The sequence below is a fragment of the Phocoena phocoena genome, chromosome 5 (assembly GCF_963924675.1).
Source record: "Phocoena phocoena chromosome 5, mPhoPho1.1, whole genome shotgun sequence".
Taxonomy (NCBI): domain Eukaryota; kingdom Metazoa; phylum Chordata; class Mammalia; order Artiodactyla; family Phocoenidae; genus Phocoena; species Phocoena phocoena.
This window is the reverse complement of record NC_089223.1, coordinates 62,581,408-62,603,966: the sequence shown is the minus strand read 5'-3', so window position 1 is coordinate 62,603,966 and position 22,559 is coordinate 62,581,408. Positions and strand designations below refer to the sequence as shown.

At 43.5% G+C, this 22,559-nt stretch overlaps 2 protein-coding genes across 2 annotated transcripts in view; one reads left to right on the top strand and one right to left on the bottom strand.

Annotated features, from left to right (window-relative positions):
- Positions 1–22,559, bottom strand: part of IGFBP7 (insulin like growth factor binding protein 7) — a 76,182-nt gene that overhangs the window by 27,812 nt on the left and 25,811 nt on the right. The gene's annotated exons all lie outside the window — the stretch shown is intronic.
- Positions 5,940–6,623, top strand: LOC136123794 (protein FAM3C-like). The gene is given in 1 exon segment (XM_065878147.1): positions 5,940–6,623. A coding segment is annotated over 1 exon segment (684 nt).

Sequence of the window (22,559 nt, the reverse complement as noted above, 5' to 3'; positions counted from 1 at the left end):
ATTGGTGCAGCCACTATGGAGAACAGTATGGAGGTTCCGCAAAAGACTAAAAATAGAGTTGCCATATGATCCAGCAATCCCACTGCTGGGCATATATCTGGAGAAAACTATAATTCGAAAAGATAGATGCATCCCAACGTTCACTGCAGCACTATTTACAACAGCCAAGGCATGGAAAACAATCTAAATGTCCATCAACATATGAATAGATAAAGAAGATGTGGTGTATAAATATATACATATACACACACACACACAGTGGAATATTACTCAGCCATAAGAGAGAATGAAATAATGCCATTTGCGGCTACATGAATGGACCCAGAGATTATCATGCTAAGTAAGTCAGAAAGAGAAAGACAAAGACCCTATGATACCACCTATATGTGGAATCTAAAATATGACACAAATGAACCTATCTATGAAACAGACTCACAGACATAGAGAACAGACTTGTGGTTGCCAAGGGTGGGGGAGGGGAGGGATGGACCGGGAGTTTGGGGTTAGTTGATGCAAACTATTACGTATGGAATGGATAAACGACAGGGTCCTACTCTATAGCACAGGGAACTATATTCAATATCCTGAGATAAACCATAATGGAAAAGAATATAAAAAAGAATGCGTGTATATATACATATAAAACTGAGTCATTTTGTGGTACAGCAGAAATTAACTAACATTGTAAATCAACTATATTTCAATAAATAGAACGAGGGCCTCCTTCCTCGTTCTTGTATGGCTCTATTTACCCTCATCACAGCAATTTCTCAGGGCTTTAACTGTGTCTTTGCACCCCATTCGACTGTGGGCTCAGTGCTGGTAAGGACAGGCCAACTTCTCTCCAGTTCTATTCTGTATCCCAGTGCCTGGCACTGAGTAAATGATCAACAAACCTGAGTAGCTGAGTGTACTGATGCTGTTACCAAAATATACACCAGGTTTTGTGCTTTCATGTAAAGGTTTAAGTAGCAAGACTTTAGGAACCATTCCAAGAGGCTGGCTTCCTTTGTTGTTATTAAAAAGATTTTGGGGGGCCAGCTAGTTATAACTACTTTTATTCCAGAGTTTGTACAAGGGCATGTTTTACCATTTGGGCAGAAATTTTGATTACTGTGGCTTTTTTTTTCGCGGTACGCGGGCCTCTCACTGTTGTGGCCTCTCCCGTTGCAGAGCACAGGCTCCGGACGCGTAGGCTCAGCGGCCATGGCTCATGGGCCCAGCCGCTCCGCGGCATGTGGGATCTCCCTGGACCGGGGCACGAACCTGTGTCCCCTGCATCGGCAGGCGGACTCTCAACCACCGCGCCACCAGGGAAGCCCCTACTGTGGCTTTTTAAAAATTGGTCCTCAGCTGTTCATAGGTACAAACAGGCCAATGTTTAGGGATGCTCTGTTTATGTTCCTGACCCAGCTACTCAACTAGGGCAATAAAGTGGCCAGAGTTGCTGATGCTGTATTCTTATGCTTACATTAACATAGAGCATATGTTAAAAATCTATACGAAAGGGCTTCCCTGGTGGCGCAGTGGTTGGGAGTCCGCCTGCCGATGCAGGGAACGTGGGTTCGTGCCCCGCCCGGTCCGGGAGGATCCCGCATGCCACGGAGCGGCTGGGCCCATGAGCCATGGCCGCTGGGCCTGCGCGTCCGGAGCCTGTGCTCCGCAGCGGGAGAGGCCACGGCAGTGAGAGGCCCGCGTACTGCAAAAAAAAAAAAAAAAAAAAAATCTATACAAAAGTAGCAATTTCACTAAAAAAATTTAGATAAAACCCAGGAGACAAAAGATAAAGGCTGACTCTATAGCAAAGTGCTGCCTTATTAGTCAGTTTATAAGATTTAAAAATTGGGGGTCACTGGTCAGACTTTTAGTGGGAGAAACCAGAGTGAAGTTTGGGGCAACTACTTAAAAGTGCAAAAGGGCAAGTCTATGTTGACAAGCAATAATGTTATATTAGAAAAGATGGATTTAAAAGAAACAATCAGCAAAGCATAAACCCCAGTTCCCTAAAACATGTTAAAAACATTTATGTGAGGTTTTAAGTGGAAAAAGGTCCACTTTAAAGTCTGTCTCCAAACGTGAAAGAAGAATTGCTAATTCCATGTGCAGAGGAAAAGCACCGGCTGACAGACAGGCCCTTTCCGGTGGGATGGTTGACAGGAGACAGTACTGAGATTCTCCTCTTGTGGTAAATAAATCCTACCCTATTAATACTTCCATGTTCTTAAATTATCACATATCCAGTGACCTTTAGATGTAAAAGGACCCTAAGATCCATCTTGTCCAAACTCTCATTTTATAGATGAGGTTTGGGAGGGGCGCTGGTTCATTTGCCTACACTCATTCCAGGATGCTGGCAGAAGCGGAACTAGAATGGTATGAATTCATTTCCTTGTACTTTATTAATAATCAGAAAAAACATTATCTGTTCTCAATCAGCCGGCTGCCATTTAAACAGTGTAAAGCTGAGAGATTAGAAAGGCGCGGAGCAAAAGCATTAAGCATGAACAGCTGCATTTCCCAGGCAGAAGGGCGGCACACAGTTTAGTTGTGGGAGTATTTCCAATTTGCATGAATGGAACATGGACAAGTAAGATAAAGCTGGCTCCAGAAAAGTAATTCCCCCAATTTCCATGAGCCTGGGATTTGGGAAACTGAAGTCTGCTCTGGAATCCGGGGACATGACAAACGATACTGGGAAGAACTCCCTAGGTGACCTCAACCTATGCACACACAGAGGCTTGTCAAGGTCCCAGGTGCTGGGCTCGCCCACGGGTTGTGGCTGAGACAGAAAAACAAAGGAAAAAAAAAATGCTCCCCAAACACGCACATAAGCAAAAACTATCTTCCTGTGTTCTCTGCCAAGAGAACTGGAGCCACGAAGGATGAGTTCAAGAATCTGATTCATCCATCAAGACAAATCAACTCAGTCTAAGGAGGCTAGAAGGGCAATTGAGGTAAACAAAAGTTCAGTTTCAGAAAGAGACTTTGGAGAAAATAGAGGCCATCCCTGGAATCAAACTCCATAGTGAAAACAGAAAAGGGCTCACTCTTAAGGCATGGAGTTCTGAACATGCCAACAGGTGGACATGTTCAAAGGGGCAGCTCCAGAGGCAAACAGCACCGAGATGTTAGCCCTCCTCCCACGTAGCGTCTGGGTTCTGAGCCAGCTCCTTGCTGAGCTGAAGAAGCATCTCTAGTGAAGAAGGCCTGATAGCACTGTTCAAGTTCAGCAACAGCTAAGGAAAGTCATATCGGCGAAAAGTACTTCCCCTCCAGGAGTGCCAAGCTCCTGGGCTGGCCTGGAGCATCAACCCTTGCTCATGGTCAAAGCCACTACTCTTACCTGTATCATTTCTCTGGTTTGGCTGGCCAGTTGTTTCCCCAGTTCCCTCCCCCACTGCTAGCCCCCACGCCAGCCACAGATTGGAGTTTGTGTCCACATTCTCTTTCTCTTTGTCTCCAGGTATCACTAGAGTATCTGGTCCAGATCCTGTTCATGCCTTCTGCTCCATGGGTCTCCCAACCCCTTATCAAATCCTCCCTTTTTAGGTGGAGCCGAATTCTGCTGCCCTTCAATGTGGGCTAGACTTAATGACTCCATTCTAATGAAAAGAATGTGGCGGAAGTGACAACATGTGAATTCTGAGACTAGGTCGTTAAAGGCATTGCAGCTTCCTTCTTGCTTTTTCTCAGATCACTTGGTCTGGGAGAAGTCAATTGCCATGTTGTTAGGATGCTCAAGCAGTACAATGGAGACGTCCACGTGATGAGGAACTAAGTCCTCAGGACAATAAGCATGTGAGTGAGCCAACTTGGAAACAGATTCTCCAACCTCAAACTTTCAGATGACTAGCCCCCACTGACATCTTGACTGCAACCTCATGAGAGACCCCCAAGCCAAAGACTATTTAGATAAGCCAGTCCCAAATTTCTGACCCACGGAAACTGTATGAGATAACAGATATTCATTGTTGTTTTATTTAAGCTGCAAATTTTGGACTAATTTATTGTGTAGCAGTAAATAACTAATACAACATCTTTGAGCTTTCTCCGCCGTCAACTAGAGTTGTCCTTTAACTAATCATAATCTCTTTTTGGAGAAGGAGGGTTTTTTGTTTTTGTCATACAGTTCTTTCCTCAAGGGTTACGACAAAACCTCCCACATTTGTACAGTCCTCATGGATGGACATTTATTGATTTGGGGTCATTATGGCTAAGTCTCAAGGAGATCACTGCAATGATGATAATATGCATTTTCAAGGACTGTTCTTTGTACATGCTCTCCTAGAATCTTTTATGTTACTTCATCGTTATATAAAAAATAATTGAACCTTGTATCCCCCCAGGATCCCCCAAACATAAGCCTTAACTGTGAGCATTTGTAACCTTAAACAGCCCATAGAAACTATAAAAGACTTCTTTTTCCCTTAAGGGTCTTATATTCACACTTTAGGAAACAGTGAGATTAATCTGCCATATTACTACAACATGGATGAACCTTGAGGACACTAACCTAAGTGAAATAAGCCAGTCATAGAAAAACAAATGTTGCATGATTTCACTCACACGAAGGATCTAAAGTTGTCAAACTCATAAAAGCAGAAAGTAGAATGGTGGCTGCCAGGGGCTAGAGGTGGGGGAGATGCAGAGTTGCTGTTCAATGTTTCTGCAAGATGAGAAAGTTCTAGAAATTTGCTGTATACCAATGTGCCTATATTTAATAATACTGTATGTACACTTAATTTGATAACAGGGTAGATTTCACGTTATGCATTTTCTACCTCAATTTAAAAAAAAGGAAATAGTGAGTGAGATTAAAATGACCTTATTCCAAGATTCACAGCAGTGATTCCTTTTTCGCAACGCCTTTTCCAATACACTACCGAGTGTCATGTCATCCCCAAGCCCCCTCAAAACTAAAAAATTTTTTACTTGTTTTTACATTAAAAAACCAAAAATGTTGCTCTCTTCTTCCTGGAGGATTGATAGGGTGAAAAGGGAGGTAGGATCTCATACAAACCAAACGTAAGGATAGGTTGTTACAATTCCCAGAAGTTTGGGAATCATTGTTCTGGAGATATATTGAGGTTTCAGAAGAAGTATGCTTGAAAAAACATCTGACATGTGCCTAGAGCCCGTACTCTACAGCAAGAGAAGTCACCACAATGAGAAGCCTGTGCACCTCAACGAAGAGTAGCCCCAGCTCGCCACAACTAGAGAAAACCTGTGCGCAGCAATGAAGACCCAATGCTGCCAAAAATAAATAATTAAAAAAAAAAACTTTCAGGCAAAGGATCAGAAAAATGTTAGCCATAAAAAAGTACAAATAAGTAATAAAAAAAAATCTGAGCACTTGAAAAAGCTAAGCTCCAATCAAAGGACTGCTGTCGCCAGTTTACTATCTAATTCTCCATAGAGACAAGACCTATAGACATCATGCCCAAGAGATCAAGGCAAAACAGAAGCCAGTGAAGACTCAGATAAGAAATGAGCTAATGCCCAGATAAGAGGAGCCTAGTAATGCATCAGCAATGGCAGAGAAAAATAAGGAGACTGAAATACTTTCTATCCGTTAATACATGATTGGGGTCAACAGTGAAGAACAGGGCTTCCCTGGTGGCGCAGTGGTTGAGAATCCGCCTGCCAATGCAGGAGACATGGGTTCAAGCCCTGGTCTGGGAAGATCTCACAGGCCACGCAGCAACTAAGCCCGTGTGCCACAACTACTGAGCCTGCGTGCCACAATTACTGAGCCCACACGCCACAACTACTGAAGCCCGCGCACCTAGAGCCCGTGCTCCACAACAAGAGAAGCCACCGCAATGAGAAGCCCGCGCTCCGGGGAGGAGCCGGAGGAGCGAGCGGGCCCGCGAGGCAGAGAGGCAGGCAGGAGGCCAGAGCTTATTTAATGAAAAGTGCCACAGACTGAAAAACCAAACATGAGGGTAGCAGGTGCTGCAAAGTTGGTGGTAGGCGTGGCAGTATTTTTACTGACATTCTATGTTATTTCTCAAGCATTTGAAATAAAAATGGATGCGAGTTTAGGAAATCTATTTGCAAGGTCAGCAATGGACGCAGTTGCACGTTCCACAAAACCTCCCAGGTATAAATGTGGGATCTCAAAAGCTTGCCCTGAGAAGCATTTTGCTTTTAAAATGGCAAGTGGAGCAGCCAGGGTGGTAGGACCCAAAATCTGCCTGGAGGACAATGTTTTAATGAGTGGTGTTAAGAACAATGTTGGAAGAGGAATCAATGTTGCCTAGGTAAATGGAAAAACAGGAGATCTAATAGACACCAGATATTTTGACATGTGGGGAGGAAATGTGGCCTCATTTATTGAGTTTCTGAAGGCCATACAAGATGGAACAATAGTCTTAATGGGAACATATGATGATGGAGCAACCAAACTCAATGATGAGGCCCGGCAGCTCATTGCTGAACTGGGGAGTACATCTACTACTCATCTTGGTTTTAGAGACAACTGGGTCTTCTGTGGTAGAAAAGGCATTAAGACAAAAAGCCCTTTTGAACAGCACATAAAGAGCAATAAGGACACAAACAAATATGAAGGATGGCCCGAAGTCGTAGAAATGGAAGGATGCATTCCCCAGAAGCAAGACTGATGTGGAGAAAATTGAAGAGAGCTCACTTTCACTTGCTAATGGGAAAGCCCTAACGGAAAAACTACATGTAAATATTTTAAGAGCATGCAGCCATCTCGGTGTGTGCATGACCATTATCTCTTTTGGTATCAGGATTATTTATTGCTAAGGTAAATAGACATCTTTGTAGTCATAATGAGCAAATCACTGAACCATTTCTAAGCACATCTCCCTAATGGTACAATGTTCAGACTGAGATGATAATGGCATCTTTTAATTCTAAAACCATTACCCAATGGATAACTGAACAGATTTGAAAACTATGTCGATATAGGTCTTCCCTGGTGGCGCAGTGGTTGAGAGTCCGCCTGCCGATGTAGGGGACACGGGTTCGTGCCCCGGTCCGGGAAGATCCCACACGCCGCGGAGTGGCTGGGCCCGTGAGCCATGGCCGCTGAGCCTGCGCGTCCGGAGCCTGTGCTCCGCAACGGGAGAGGCCACAACAATGAGAGGCCCGCGTACCGCCAAAAAAAAACAAAAAACAAACAAAAAAAACTATATCGATATATATACTAGTCACTGTGAAAATCTATCATGGGATAATATGGATTTTAGGGAGGAGACTTTTCTTTTATAAATATATATATAAATATATATAACCTTTTGATGATAGTATCTTTTAAATTAAAAAGATATTGGGCCAGTTGTGTGTGTAATGTTACTTTACAGTCTGACTCCCCTGTTCTATTTCTTTTTTCTTAGTCTTTCTCTTCCCTTCCCAAGAAACCTAGAAATAAAATATGAAGACTTACATCCAATATGTGAAAAGCACAACAGAATTCTTTGTTTAATGTACACAGTAAAAAGTAAATATATAAATGTAGGTGGCATCAGGGCTGTAGCTTGCTGGATTCTGTGTTAACAGTGTGGATAAGTTGATTTTGTATAAGCTACTTAGAGTAAGACAGGAGGGGGCAACTTCACAGAGCTGAGGAACCAGGCCAGGTCCCTTCCCCAGCCTTGGTAGGTCATTCAGGACAGCATGTCAGTATAGTTAGAGAAATACTGGCCTAAGTTTTCCTTATTTAAGTGTCATCAGCATTGACCAAATGGTTTGGAAAGAGGCACGCTTTAGTGTCACAATAATAATTTTGGATTGTAAACCAAGAAATTCTGTATTTACTTTCATCTAACTTCATAATAGTAATTTTTGCCTGAAACGATGACGACATATTTAAAGAAGTCCTAATTACTGATTGGGACTGATAACATTTAAAAATAATTGGACACACAATGACTTTATACCCAACTCTACATAAAAATATAAGAGATCTAACTTCAGATGTTCACAAAATGACTCAAGTTTTTAAAATATTTTTAGGGCATTAAATATCTGTTGTGTGTGAAGTGTCAAGCTGGAACATAAAAAACGTTAACGATCAAACTGCTATTCACAGTAAAAGGCAGCACTTCAATTCTGGATTTAATTTTAGATGACTTATATAAGAAAAATTAAAAGCGGTATTTTTTATTTTGTTACAAACCAAGGCGAAAGTTATGCAGCTATTTCTTAAATATCAGGGCGTCTGGGGGTACCGTTTCTTCCCTCAAACTGAATATAATTCATGTATGCACCTTACACATCTAAACAATTTTTGTAGACTTTTCACATTTTTGGTGCTGATACACTAAATCACATTCAGCATGTGTGTTTTGACATTTAAAATACTTCCCTCAATTCTGTAAATTAAAAGAATGGCTATTTTACAGGTCCAGGGATTGTGAAATAAGTGTTGCTTTTTTCTTTTTAAATAATGAGAATAACTACTCTTGGTTTTACACTGTGAATTTTTTGGTATTATCTGGCAAAGTAATATGCCTATAGAACTTCACACAGATTCGTCAAGCGTGTACTGTACTCCTTAACATGCAAAATTAAAGTCATTCCTATGGGTAAACACACTAATATCCTCAGGCTATATCTTTTTTTTTTTTTTTTTTTTTTTTGCGGTACGCGGGCCTCTCACTGTCGTGGCCTCTCCCGTTGCGGAGCACAGGCTCCGGACGCGCAGGCTCAGCGGCCATGGCTCACGGACCCAGCTGCTCCACGGCATGTGGGATCTTCCTGGACGGGGGCACGAACCCGTGTCCCCTGGATTGGCAGGCGGACTCTCAACCACTGCGCCACCAGGGAAGCCCAGGCTATATCTTAACATGGATAGAATTTAAGTATCTAGATGGCAGGACATCCCTTTCAAGATAAGGACTATCACGTGATAGCTTTGTAGAGCTGTATAAAATGCCAAAAGAAGGGATAAAGATTGGTCATGTAACTGTTTTCATGCAGTATGCTATTGTTTCAATTCTGCCTTGTATAGATTACGTCAACATAACTTTGGGAAGCAATAATTTTACTATATTTTATTTTCAGATAGCTTTTAAAAATCAGCATTGTAAATGCAGCAATGCTCCTTTAATGTTCAGAATTTTCATTAAAATCAGAAATTTGGCATCGACACTTTGGTTTTTTTTTAATGGTGTTTAAGGACTTATGGATGTGTATTTTTTTATTTGTAATCATAGAGGCTGTCCCAGACTGTTAAAATTCAGCAAAGACAGTAGGAAAACAAGTGATATGTAGGAAATTAAAGAAAAATTGAGGCAGAATTTTTATATTCCTGACTTTAATTTGATTAAAGTTTATCACTGTTCTTTCAAAACAAGAAGCCCGCACACCACAACTAAGAGTAGCCCTCACAACTAGAGAAAGCCCGTGTGCAGCAACGAAGACCCAACGCAGCCAAAAGTAAATAAATAATAAATTAATTTTTTTTAAAAAGTGAAGAACATGCAGATGGCAAGTTTCTGTTATATCATTTTCCACAAAAAAGGAAAGAAAATATCGTAAGAGAGGAAATGGCACATGAAGGGTTAAATTTTCAGGATGCATATACATAATTATCATCACCATGTAGTAAACCAGGAATGGGGTTAGTGGAAGGCAGGGAGGGAAATGAAAGGAAACTTCGGGTGTTATATGGATAAGGAGAAAGGGACAAATTATGTTTAAATTTAGAACATCCACTAAAGCTCTCCAAGTTGTCTGACAGCTGGAATGTGCTTTCGCTTCAATCATTCCTCAACTTGCTTTTATTCTTTTGTTTTTAACATTAAAAGCTAATTCTGTGAGGCTTTTCAATTTGCCATTCTGGTATGCAGAATCCATCTGAAGGACATGAGAGAAAAGCCAAAGCTCTAAGGAAGCCTTTCTAGCCAAGACTAGAGAAATGTTCTGAGCCTCTTGCCCAGACATACAGTAGGGTCCAGGGCGGGGGGCTTCCTCTAGGCCACCACTCTCAGGCTTTCCTCCAGGAGTGACAGAGACTGTTATATCCTCTCCTCGTATGGTTTCAGGACAGAATATTACCATGAGACACACTGACTTGCCCAGGAGGGAAACTCAAATTGGTGTAGAAGCCTGAAGGCCCCTCTGAGTCTCTTGGACCATCTGTGGGGCTGGACGGAGCAGAAGAGAAGAATAAAGATGGCAAATGAGCGGAAGCTGGGCAGGAAGCAGAGGCGGGGCCACGGGGGAACTTCCAGTTACTGGGATCTCTCTCTCTTTCTCTCTGGGTTGTTCATGGTCCCTCACCACAAAACACAGATGGGAGGTCAGCCACCAGGAGTTCACTTTAGATTTCCTGTAGGAATCTTAGGTGAGTCTTTCTTTCTTCTAGAAGTCCTTCCACAGTAAGATGTTTTCTCTTCAAAATGCCGATCATACTCACTGTACAATGTTGTCTTATTAAGAAGTAAATTTTATAAAGAGGAGGCTGGTTTAAATAAAAATGAAAATCACGTAGATACTCATTTCATGTTTGTTTTTTAACATCTTTATTGGAGGTTAATTGCTTTACAATGTTGTGTTAGTTTCTGCTTTATAACAGACTGAATCAGCTATACATATACTTATGCCCCCACATCTCTTCCCTCTTGCGTCTGCCTCCCACCCTCCCTAACCCACCCCTCTAGGTGGTCACAAAGCACTGAGCTGATCTCCCTGTGCTATGTGGCTGCTTCCCACTAGCTATCTATTTTACATTTGGTAGTGTATATATGTCCATGCCACTCTCTCACTTCGTCCCAGCTCACCCTTCCCCCTCCCCGTGTCTTCAAGTCTATTCTCTATGTCTGTGTCTTTATTCCCGTCCTGCCCCTCATTTCATGTTTGACAGAGCTTTTTCTATCTTTGTTTCCCCTATCCTGTCTCCCACTCCCAAATCTGACTATATTCACACAGATTCTGTTTATCTATGCATTTCCATTATGGCTAACAAATAAAAAAAGCGCATTTCCCGCTGAAAATCACATTTAACAAATCCCTTTGGGGGACAGAAAGAAGTGCACACCATTGAAAAAGATTAGTTTGTAGGAGGCAGAAGTCAGGCCCCAATCACTCCTTTGCGTTAAGCTCTAGTTAAAACGAGGTGGGCGCCACAGGCCACATTTATAATGATGGAAGTTTCTCAATCTCTGACTGTGGGCCTGAACCTCTATGAGACCATAATCGGCCTCAAAAACATGCAAAATGAACCCACCAAAAGTTTAAATAAGAATGCTTCGGGCTTCCCTGGTGGCGCAGTGGTTGGGAGTCCGCCTGCCGATGCAGGGGACGCGGGTTCGTGCCCTGGTCCGGGAGGATCCCACGTGCCGCGGAGCGGCTGCGTCCGTGAGCCGTGGCCGCTGGGCCTGCGCGTCCGGAGCCTGTGCTCCGCAACGGGAGAGGCCACAACAGTGAGAGGCCCGCATACCGCAAAAGAGAAAAAAAAAAAAAAAGAATGCTTCTCTTCTGAATGCCTCAGACCCCTTGAGCCGGCTCACAGATTTGGGGGAGGAGTAATGAGCAACGAACACAGGGGGGCCTCAGTGCATTTTTCTATTTGGTTAAGGTTGATTCCTCCTGAAAAACAAATGTGATCCATCTTGAAGATCAATGCTGAACAGTACAACACAATGTATTAAAGAATGTATTGAAACAAAACTGCTAATTAAAAAGGCCAATTTTTCTGCAGATGGGCTCTCCCTGCACGTGTTCGTTTTTCACTACGTGCTATTTCTTCTGCTCTAAGCACACCAGGCTCACCTAGTTAAGGAAGCTCCTCGGTCCTTGTGCATGTGGCAGTGGTGAAACCTAGCTGGAGGAAGTGTGTGGATCAGTACAAGCTGCAGCAGGAGTATATTTTGGCCAAAACTGATGCTGATCAATGCACAACTCTAGGTCCTACTGAAGGCACCATTTCTTATATCTCCGGGGTACGAAACACTAGCTTGGAACTTACAAAGAATGTTCCTCTTTCTTGCTCTAGCCTTTGGAAAGCCTCTTCTAGTCAAACACTATGTTCCAATGCTGCTACTGAGTACATATATGTCTCATCAAATCAGGCGAGTTCTGCGTGGGTAAGGAGAGGAGGACCAGTCAGTAGGAGGCCTACTGGGGCTGTTACATTCAGCAGGCCTATTTCCTTCCTCTATCTGTGCTGACACACAAATGTTCGCTTTCAGTCTGGCACCGTCCCCGGTTCTTGATCATTCAGGCTTAGACTAAGCAACTCCAGATTCCAACGCTGGCGGGTTCCAACACACACGAGGTAAGACAGCTTCCCTTGGTTTTTCCTGGGTGGTCACTCAGTGGGCAGGATCCTCTAACAGCACATGCTGGGCCATCACCCCCGCCCACAGTCCTGGCTCCCAGCCCAGCAGAGGGGGCTGGGCTGGGTCAATATCATGACAGGTCTAAGGCAGCCACACTGGTGTTGTGCATACTGTCTTCCCTCAATATCTGCAGGGGTTTGGATCCAGGAGTGCTCACGGATACCAAAATCCACAGATGCTCAAGTTCCTTATATAGAATGGCGCAGCGTGATGAATACAGTCGGCTGTGGGTATACTGAGGATGAAAAACCCATGGATTCGGAGGGCCGACTGTACTTGGCGTGGGGGAATATCTGGGGGCTCAGGAAGGCAGGTCCACGGTGGCTTTCAAAACTTTGAGCCTGCTTAAGAGGTCTTGTCTTGAACAGCTTTTCTCTGCGGATTGTGAACCCTTGCTGCGGGAAGGGAGGTGGTTATAAAGAAAGCCAGAACTGCCTGAGAACTAGGGGCTCTGGGTCAGAAGGGGCAGTAAGATGGGCCTTCTGAGTAGCCCCGTGAGCTTGCACGGCTGCGAAGGAACTGGCCAGGCTTGGAGTCAGTCAGGATAAGACATCAGAGTCATCATCACCACCTCCAGCTTGCCCCCACCATCACTGCCCATTTGTGGAGAACTTTCTAAAGTGTGTTATCCTACCTGACCCGCAGCACAGAGCTGTGGAGTTGGTTGAGAGCCTCTGTGACCCCTAATGCACAGAGATGAGGAAACACAGTGTGTGTGTGTGTGGGGGGGGGGGGGTGTACTTAGTAACCTGCCTGAGGCCAGCGACTCACACAGCAGGTCCTGGTCTGAGCACACAGATCTCCAAACTGCATTTTCTTTGGAAAATGCACCTCTAACACAGAACTAAACCATTTATTGTTTCTGCCCATCCCTCCCCTCTCTCCTACCTGCCTCGGAAGGTATTAAAAGGTGAAAGTGAGCCATCATTGGCAACTGGGTTCTGCTTGTCAATCAGGCAAGCCGAAAAGCACTGCATGCTTTTTTCATTCATGTCTGTCACTACGCAGGATGCTCCAGTTTCCTCTCCAACCTTACTTCAGCGGCTTAATGTCACTCTTGCCAAAATGCTCCATTCCTTTCCCTTTATCTCTCGATAAAGGAGGAGGCCCTCCTTTCATACAACCATTTGCTTGCTGCCCTATTTATACCTTTCTAATAACTGAGCCCTCTTTTTTGTTTTTTGTTTTAAAAACACCTTTTCAGGGCTTCCCTGGTGGCACAGTGGTTGAGAGTCCGCCTGCCGATGCAGGGGACAAGGGTTCGTGCCCCGGTCCGGGAAGATCCCACATGCCGCAGAGTGGCTGGGCCCGTGAGCCATGGCCACTGAGCCTGCACGTCCAGAGCCTGTGCTCCATCCACAATGGGAGAGGCCCCACAACAGTGAGAGGCCCGCGTATCACGCAAAAAACAGAAACAAAAACAAAAAAACACCTTTTCGGACAGCTTGCTTCAAGTCTTTCAATTAAAAGAAAAAAGATACAGCTCCTTAAAAAAAAAAAAAAAAAGTCACCAGCACCCAAGTATTGCCCTGCTTCAGGAACTTGTACTTCATTCGGTATACTCTGTGTTGAAACAATATAGCATTATCTACTTTGAATACACTAGAAGCCCTCCCGGTAGCTTTCTTGTATGAGAGACATTAAATCCGGTTGAAACTCAACAAGAAACAGTGTCATGTAGGAAATCCTTGCCTGTTGGACCCTTGACTGATCACATTTCAAAGCCCAGTGCTGTGCTAAAGGGCATCTTTCTTTAAAAATAAAGCAATCCTATTAGTCAGGTCCTTCTCTGCACACCATAGCTTTGAAGGAATTTGACAGTTTGCAAATTCAAAGTTGAAAATTAAAAACCCACGAATAAGACTTGAATCCATTTATTCATGGTAAAATGAATATAGCTTTGAAAAGTCTACCCTCATTAGGATCATTTCAATGTGATCTGTGATCTGGAGTGAGTCTGTTTAACTAGGCTCTTGCCACAGAAAGAGACCCATTTTCTAAAATAAGTCCTGTCTTCAAAGGACTCAGGAGATACCACAGAATAATATTAAATGAAGTGCAATTCTTTTTCGAGAATGTTTCATTGTTTTCTTAATCAGTGTTATTTTTATTTTGCCAGATTTAGAGTACCTCTTCCCCTTCCCCCTCAAATGCATTAAAATAAACCCTGGCCCCTGCTGGAGTGATCAAAGCTTCCCAATTCACAGAGGAATGTCCGTTCCTCCAAGCCTGGGGAGGTTTCCTAACTAATGAACTAGAACACTGTCAGATGTCTGGTTGCCAAGTAATATATTAAAGTGCTTTTCTAATGAGATTTCTGCAAGGTAACTATAAAACCATGAAAAGCACATTAACCTTCAGTAAAGCAAAAACATTTAAAAAAATAACCAAATGCCTTTAAGGAAAAGAAGAGTTCAACACAGCAGCTAAAAAGCTGAAGAAAATGTGACAAGTGGAAAAATAAAGCCCAACAATTTCACATCTGAGAAAAAAGGGTGGACACAAAGCAGAGCAATGTAGGAGTTAGATCAAAGGGAGCCACCTGATGGTCTCAATATGTGACTTTAAACGTCTCCCTTTCCATGCACCCCTGTCTATTTGTAACGTGGATCTGTGATAAACATAGCTACAAATACCCCCTCTTATGCAAAGAAGGAACAGCTCTTCATTTTTAGAACTTGTGCCTGAGAATTGAGGAACAGTCCACACAAATCTTGAATATCAAGGATCATTTTGTTAGAACCAACATGAGGAACTCTCACGTGAAATACAAACAAGAGCAATGACGCGAAGCCTCTACCACGGACCACTCTGAAACAGTTTGGGGAAATCCTTCTGCTTATCACCCTGCCTTTATTATTTAACTGTGGAGTGAGGCTAGGAGGCTGGAGGCCATCTGTCTGGGTCTGCATTTGTGTGACCCTGTGGCCGCAGTGTGTTCTGTATTGATCCGGTCAGTCCTGCAGTCCTGGATCTTGTTCAAATTCTTAAGGGTGGAAACCACCCATCAAAGACTGGTGTGGGGTCTGAAAACCAACACAGAAGGTGATGTGGGTGTTTAGCTTAAAGGAGAGATGCCTGGGGTGGGGGACTACCTGTTAAATATCTTCTAACATCTGAAAGGATGCCATGTCAGGGAATGAGAAGTCTTGATTTTACTTACTCCCAAAGGAAGCACTAAGATCAAAGACACATCGCATATTTAAAGTCGGGGTAACAAAGTGTTTGTCAGCAGTTAAGGATCTCTAACAATTTCAAATGCATCTATGCATGGATGAGCAACGGCTGAGCGTTGTCAGGGATGAATTCTTCATTTTATTCACAATTTCAATCAGATCCAATCAAACGATGGATTGATTCCAAAGGAAAATTTTTTAGTACTTAAAATTATCATTTCTTTTAAATAGCTAACCAAGAACTGGGAAATGATTTACTCAAGATTAATTAAAATATTTTTCAAAATATGGTGCCTGGATTTATACAGAACAAAACAAAATAAGGCATGTATTCACGGGTATGAAATATTTGCTTCAATGGGACCATAGAACACAATAAATCAGTCCTCTCTTTGCAGAGGTTCTCCAAGGAAAGCACACTTTAAAAAGTCAAATAGGGACAACCCTGGTGGCGCAGTGGTTAAGAATCCGCCTGCCAATGCAGGGGATACGGGTTCAAGCCCTGGTCCAGGAAGATCCCACATGCTGCGGAGCAACTAAGCCCGTGCGCCACAACTACTGAGCCTGTGCTCTAGAGCCCGCAAGACACAACTACTGAGCCTATGTGCCACAACTACTGAAGCCCGCGTGCCCAGAGCCCGCACTCCGCAACAAGAGAAGCCACTGCAATGAGAAGCCCGCACACTGCATCCAAGACTAGCCTCCGCTCGCCGCAGCTAGAGAAAGCCAGCGTGCAGCAACGAAGACCAATACAACCAAAAATAAATATAAAGTAATAAATAAATGTATAAAAAAAAAGTCAAATAATTGACAGAACAATGACCCTGGCACTCCAGGTCCAATGCACGTGCTGGGATGCAGCCTTCAGTTGAAATCTGTCCTGAAGCTTTAGTCTTCAGGAATGTGATAGAAAATGGAAAGCAAAGGGAACAGAACTGCTGTGTTGTGAACATAATCTCTGGATTCAGACAGATCTAGGTGATGTTGGGTAAGTTACCTAACGTTTTGAGACTCAGTTTTCTCATTGATAAAAATGGGGTAATAATAAGTACCAGGGCCCCATGGGATCGTTAGGATGTGTGCACAGGGCTTCCCGTGCTGTCTGGCACACAGTGAGTACTTCATAAACGGTCACTGTTATTCATGATTTCAAATTAATTATTTTAAAGTGGAATGGGATTTGTTTTCCTGGTTAAGGAGGAAGCTGGACCCAATGACTTTCCTAGTTTCTAACCACCATATACTCTGTTATGCTATTTCATGCTAATCGTTTCCCCTCAACTCAGTCCTGCCCCCCACCCTCCCCACCAATGGCCATTCACACCAACAGCTACGCCTATTCATTGACTGCTCACCATGGGCATTCAGGTGTGCAACTAATCTAACCCTGTCAACCACTCTGTGAGGTTGGGGCTGCCTCCCATGTCCCAAGAGGAGACACCGGAGGCACAGGAAAGCTGAGTGATTTGCCCAGAGTCGTGAGGCTTATAAATGGTAGAGGTGGGGTTCAAAACCAGGCAGTTTGGTTCTAGAGCCCAGGCTCCTAACCACTGTCCCATACGACCTTCCAGGTAACCTAAAATTCTGCCTCGACATATCCAGCTAACCCATGTGCAGTCAATTACTTGCCGCAGCTGATGAAACAGTGGTACAAGATCCAGTGTTTGCCTTCAGTCTCCTCTCTTCCGTCTCTGCCACAGATCTTCTAGCTTTACATTCCAGAGCTTCATTCCTAATCACCAATTTCTCTCCCTCCCCACAAAACACCCTGACCCTTGATGGGCCAGTGATATAAATATGCATTTCCATTCACTTGTGGGTTTAGGGTTGTTTTTTTTCCTTCAAAAAATGGCTCTACCAAGTTCCTCTGATCTTTGCTAGTGATGCAGACCAGGTCCCTGGAGGGCTGGCTAATCCTGAGCTTACAGAGCCCTGAGCACAGTCAGGCATTTCAGAAATGCACTTGGATGATGCGGAGGTGGTTTCTCTAACAACAGAAAGTTCCCACCCTCGCCTGCTGCCCCGGGGAGCTGCCACATGGGTGGAGCTGGCTCCCGCCCACAGGGTCCCCAACCCTCCTGGGCTCTACTCAGGCCTCCTGCTGCAGTTGCTCGTTCCTTCCTGTTCCACGTTTCCTCTAGCACCGATGGTTAATGCCCTCTCTTTGGGGTAAGAAAAATGACCTTGCTGTCCATGCAAGTAGGGACCACTCATTCCATCTATAAGAGATGCACACAGCTACTCGGTTCAACTCAAGAGTATCCTCTCTGCTGTCTTGTCACTTTTTCAAGCAAGGTATTATTACATTGCCTTGTAATTTCCTTTTTTCTCTTAAAACCAAAACAAATTGCAGGTGATTCCTTGCAATTCGTGTTGCAAAAATTCACATTCTGCTGTACTTCATCAGTAAAAGCTCTTTCATCCCCACCTTTCAACACTGCCCTATGAGATGCAAATAGAACCATTTCAGTTTTCCAGTTGAACAGCCAGGAAAAAGAAAAAAGAAATAAAAAGGAGCGGTGCCCTGCTTATCTCCATGTTACACATTAACATGGTCCTCCTTTGCAGAGGTTCTTCAAGGTAAGCACACTTTAAAAAGTCAAATAATTGACAGAATAATTACCTTAAGCGCTCTAAGGTCAATGCAGATGCTGGGATGTAGCCTCCAGCTGAATTCTGTACCAAAGCTTCGGTTTTCAGGAAGGTAATAGAAAATGGAAGGCAAAGGGAAAGGAATTTCCAAATTTCTCCACTAAGATGTCATTGAAAAAACTAATAGAGCTCAAGGGAAAGAAAGCCCACAAGTCATCTCCTGTCCAGCAATCTCTCACCTGCTGAAACCTATCACTTTTGCTTTGCTCTCTCACTCTTGTGCTGTTGGTCTCATTAATAATAGTAATCGCTAATAATAGAAATTACTACTATCCTTACCATAACCTCTAATACTGCCTCTACCACCACGTACTGAGCTTATTATATTCCAGGAACGGCGCAGGTTCTCTCACGTTATTTCAGGTAACTCTCACAGGAATCCAATGAGGTGTTTATGCTTATTAGCCCCATTTTCAGGTGAGAAATCAGAGGCTCTGAGAGGTTAAATACCTTGCACAGAGCGTATCCGTAGCAGGGCCAGGATTCTATGGTACGTTTAACTTCAGAACTTTCATCCTGACCATGATTCCCAGTTTTCTGAGTAATGGCCCATTGACATGGCCCATTCCATCCCCCCAGAGCCCACCATAGGGCTTGGAGGGCACTTGAATGTATGAATTAATGAATGACTACATGAAGAAACAAATCAACAAACAAGTGGATGTGCTTTCTGAAGACTAGCTTTTTAAAGTAAAGTTCTCTCTCATGTCTAAAATGGAGTATGGGAATACTCCATGACTCCACAGTCATGACTTCAAAATGAGATCTCCACCTGCTTAAAACTCAACAGTAAGTCGGCTTCCCTGGTGGCGCAGTGGTTGAGGGTCCGCCTGCCGATGCAGGCGGCGCGGGTTCGTGCCCCGGTCCGGGAAGATCCCACATGCCGCGGAGCGGCTGGGCCCGTGAGCCATGGCTGCTGAGCCTGCGCGTCCGGAGCCTGTGCTCCGCAACGGGAGAGGACACAACAGTGAGAGGCCCGAGTACCGCAAAAACAAACAACAAAACTCAACAGTGAGTAATTGACACAATTGCATTCTACCTACATTGGTCCTCAGTGCTCCCGGCCACAGAGGTAATGGCTGAAATAACTGAAACTGACATATTCAAAAGAACTTTGATTTCAGATACATGAAGGGTTTCACTGAAGTTGACATCAACGTCTCTTCTTCCAATACTGAGTCCCCCTCCTCCCATTGAGAGGGAGCTTGCTGAGTGACATTTATTCTTCTTGCTTTTTATTTAGTACTGGGGAGACAGAATGCCAGTCTTTACCTACATCTCCTTCCCTCAACACACACGCATCCAGGAAATGTAAAGAGACAAACCAAACAGCCCATGGGCAGGGAAGTGCTCAAGACACTGTATCTGCGCTACCAGTGAAAGCCCTTTGGGTCACAGAAACTATGCTGCTTTCTTTTCCCCTGTGAAGGGGACATCTATGCTGGCTCTCTGCTCTTCAATCTCTGCTCCCTGTCCTGGGCCAACGCCCCAGAATTCCTCGGGTGGGCTGAGGATGCTGAGAAGTGCCATCTGGACCAACTCACCTTTCCTCCCCCAGAAGTCAACGCCCATTTCCTCTACAGAGCTTCCCCCTTTTGTCAGCATAGGAAGGGAGCATCCCAACCGGGTACTTAAATTGTGCCTTGAGGGCATATGTTTCGGTGCCCTCTTGGCCTGAGGGTGGGAAACAGGGAAACCGGCCCTAATTGCCCTGCTTAGCTCCAAACTTGCTTGGTAATCACTTTGGAATTGCTGGATCTTCACCTTTTCCATCTCTCTCCTCTTCTGGCAAGCACCCAGCTATGGGTCCTAAGTATGAAAGCCTGTCGGAGTATTAAAAACGGTTGCTGCTAAAATGCTTAAGAATTATGGAAGGAGGAAGTTGATGTTTAGATTTATTCCCCCCTACTCCCTCCCACTCACACCATAGACTGCATAGTTTCCCCTCAGAAAGGAAAGCATTCTTGACCTCTGTTTAAATGTTTATCAGAAGTTGTCTGGACTTGCAGAGTCTGAAGTCACATTCAGTATTAGTCACATCCTTCTGTGTGTGTGGTGTAACCCTCCTATCAGGCCAGGAGGAATGCCTGGACTTTGTACAGAAACCTTTTGGTGCTAGAAGCATCCACCACCACCCAGGGATTTTCACTTAGCCCAGACACAGGCAGAAGCTGAGCAAAGAACTTGAGCTTCCTGATGGCTGCAGGGCTTCAGTTTTGAATAAGTACTAAAAAAAAAAAAAAAAAAAAAAAATCCTCTTAGCTCTGTGGGTCCTGTGGGGTCTTGATTTTAAAACAAAGCTCTAGCATGGAGCCTGGAACCAGTGGAGGTTCTAGGTCCTCAGCACAAAATGAGGGTCATTCAGAGTTTTATCCTTGCTCCGAAACACTCCTACTCTGGAGTAGGAAAAATCGCTTTGCCTTCTTGGGCCTTTGATATTGATAAATTAGTTCATGCTTCAGAAGTTCTGTAAGTAGTATGTATCTAACAGACCTTGTATCAATGTGTGAAAGGCACTGTAGGTGCCTAGGTGATGCTGGTGTGTGTCTGAGAGGAAGGTATGACTAAGGCAATAGAAAGTGTGTGGTCTGGCAGGTAGGAAAAGTGGGTTTTGGTACCACTCTCACCACAGGCAGGTTACACATTCCACTCGTCCTCAGCTTTTTCATCTTTAAAATGGGAAGTTTGAAGCAATCATCTAGGAGGTCCTTTGGGGGCCAACAATAATTTCTGATATTTTTGTCTCCAATATCTGAAGCTGAGGAAATAGGCATAAGCTTCAGCCCAAAGGACATGAATCACAATAAGAAAGACTTTCCTGAAAGTAACCCTGAGTTTGCAAAGGACACTCTGGAACTTTCCCTTCTAGACCAGTGTGGGTCTTAAACTGTGGTCCAAGAAAACTCTTCCAGGACTGGTGTTTTGGAGCTGTCAAATTTGAAATCTCATAGACTGGGATGATACAGGATGTGGGCATTGGATGGTTATGGTGAACTAAAATATCACTTAAGAATCATTCTAGATCTATGAGTCTACACTCAAAATCTAATTAAGTTTTTTGGTAATTAAAAGAAGGGAAAGAAAATTTCCCTTCACAAATTTAGCAGCTTTTATCATGTTACACAGGGATCACCAATGCTGTAATGGTACAGTATTTTTTTAAAAATTTTTGTTGGTATTCAAAAAAAATACAAAAGTGCATGCTCATCAACATCATTTATGATAAAAACCCTCAACAAAGTGGGTATAGAGGGAACATACCTCAACATAATAAAGGCCATATATAAGCCCACAGCTAACATACTCAACAATGAAAAGCTGAAAGCTTTTCCTCTAAGATGATAAACCAGATGAAAATGCCCACTCTTGCCACTTTTACTCAACATAGTATTTGTAGTCCTAGCCAGAGCAATTAGGCAAGCATCCAAATCAGAAAGGAGGAAGGAAAGCTGTCATTATTTGCAGATGACATAATGTTACATGTAGAAAACCTAAAGACTCCACCAAAAAACCGTTAGAACTAATAGACAAATTCAGTAAAGTTGCAGGATACAAAATAAATATACAAAAATCAGTTGCATTCCTATATACCAACAGTGAACTATCAGAAAGAGAAACTAAGAAAAGCAGTCCCATTTACAACAGCATCAAAAAGAACAAAATTCTTAAGAATATATTTAACCAAGGTGAAAGATCTGTACACTAAAAACTATAAGACACTGAGCTTACCTGGTGGCGCAGCGGTTGAGAATCTGCCTGCTAATGTAGGAGACACAGGTTCGAGCCCTGGTCTGGGAGTATCCCACATGTCACGGAGCAACTAGGCCCGTGAACCACAACTACTGAGCCTGCGTGTCTGGAGCCTGTGCTCCGCAACAAGAGAGGCCGCGATAGTGAGAAGCCCTCGCACCGTGGGCCACAACTAGAGAAAGCCCTCGCACAGAAACGAAGACCCAACACAGCAATAATTAATTAATTAATTAATAAACTCCTACCCCTAACATCTTCTTTAAAAAAAACAGACAAAAAACTATGACACTGATGAAAGGAACTGAAGAAAATACAAATAAATAGAAAGCTATCCCTTGCTCATGGATTGGAAGAATTAATATTGTTAAAAGGTCCATACTACCTGAAACAATGTACAGATTCAATGTAATCCCTATCAAAATGGTGTTTCTCACAGAAATAGAGAAAACTATCCTAAAAGTTGTATGGAACCAAAAAAGAACCTGAATAGCCAAAGCAATCTTGACAAAGAAGAAGAAAGCTGGAGGCATAATATGTCCTGATTTCAAACTATATTACAAAGCTGTAGTAATCCAAACGGGATGGTTTTGGCATAAAAACAGACACATAGATAAATGGAACAGAATAGAGAGTCCAGAAATAAACTCACACATTTATGACCAATTAA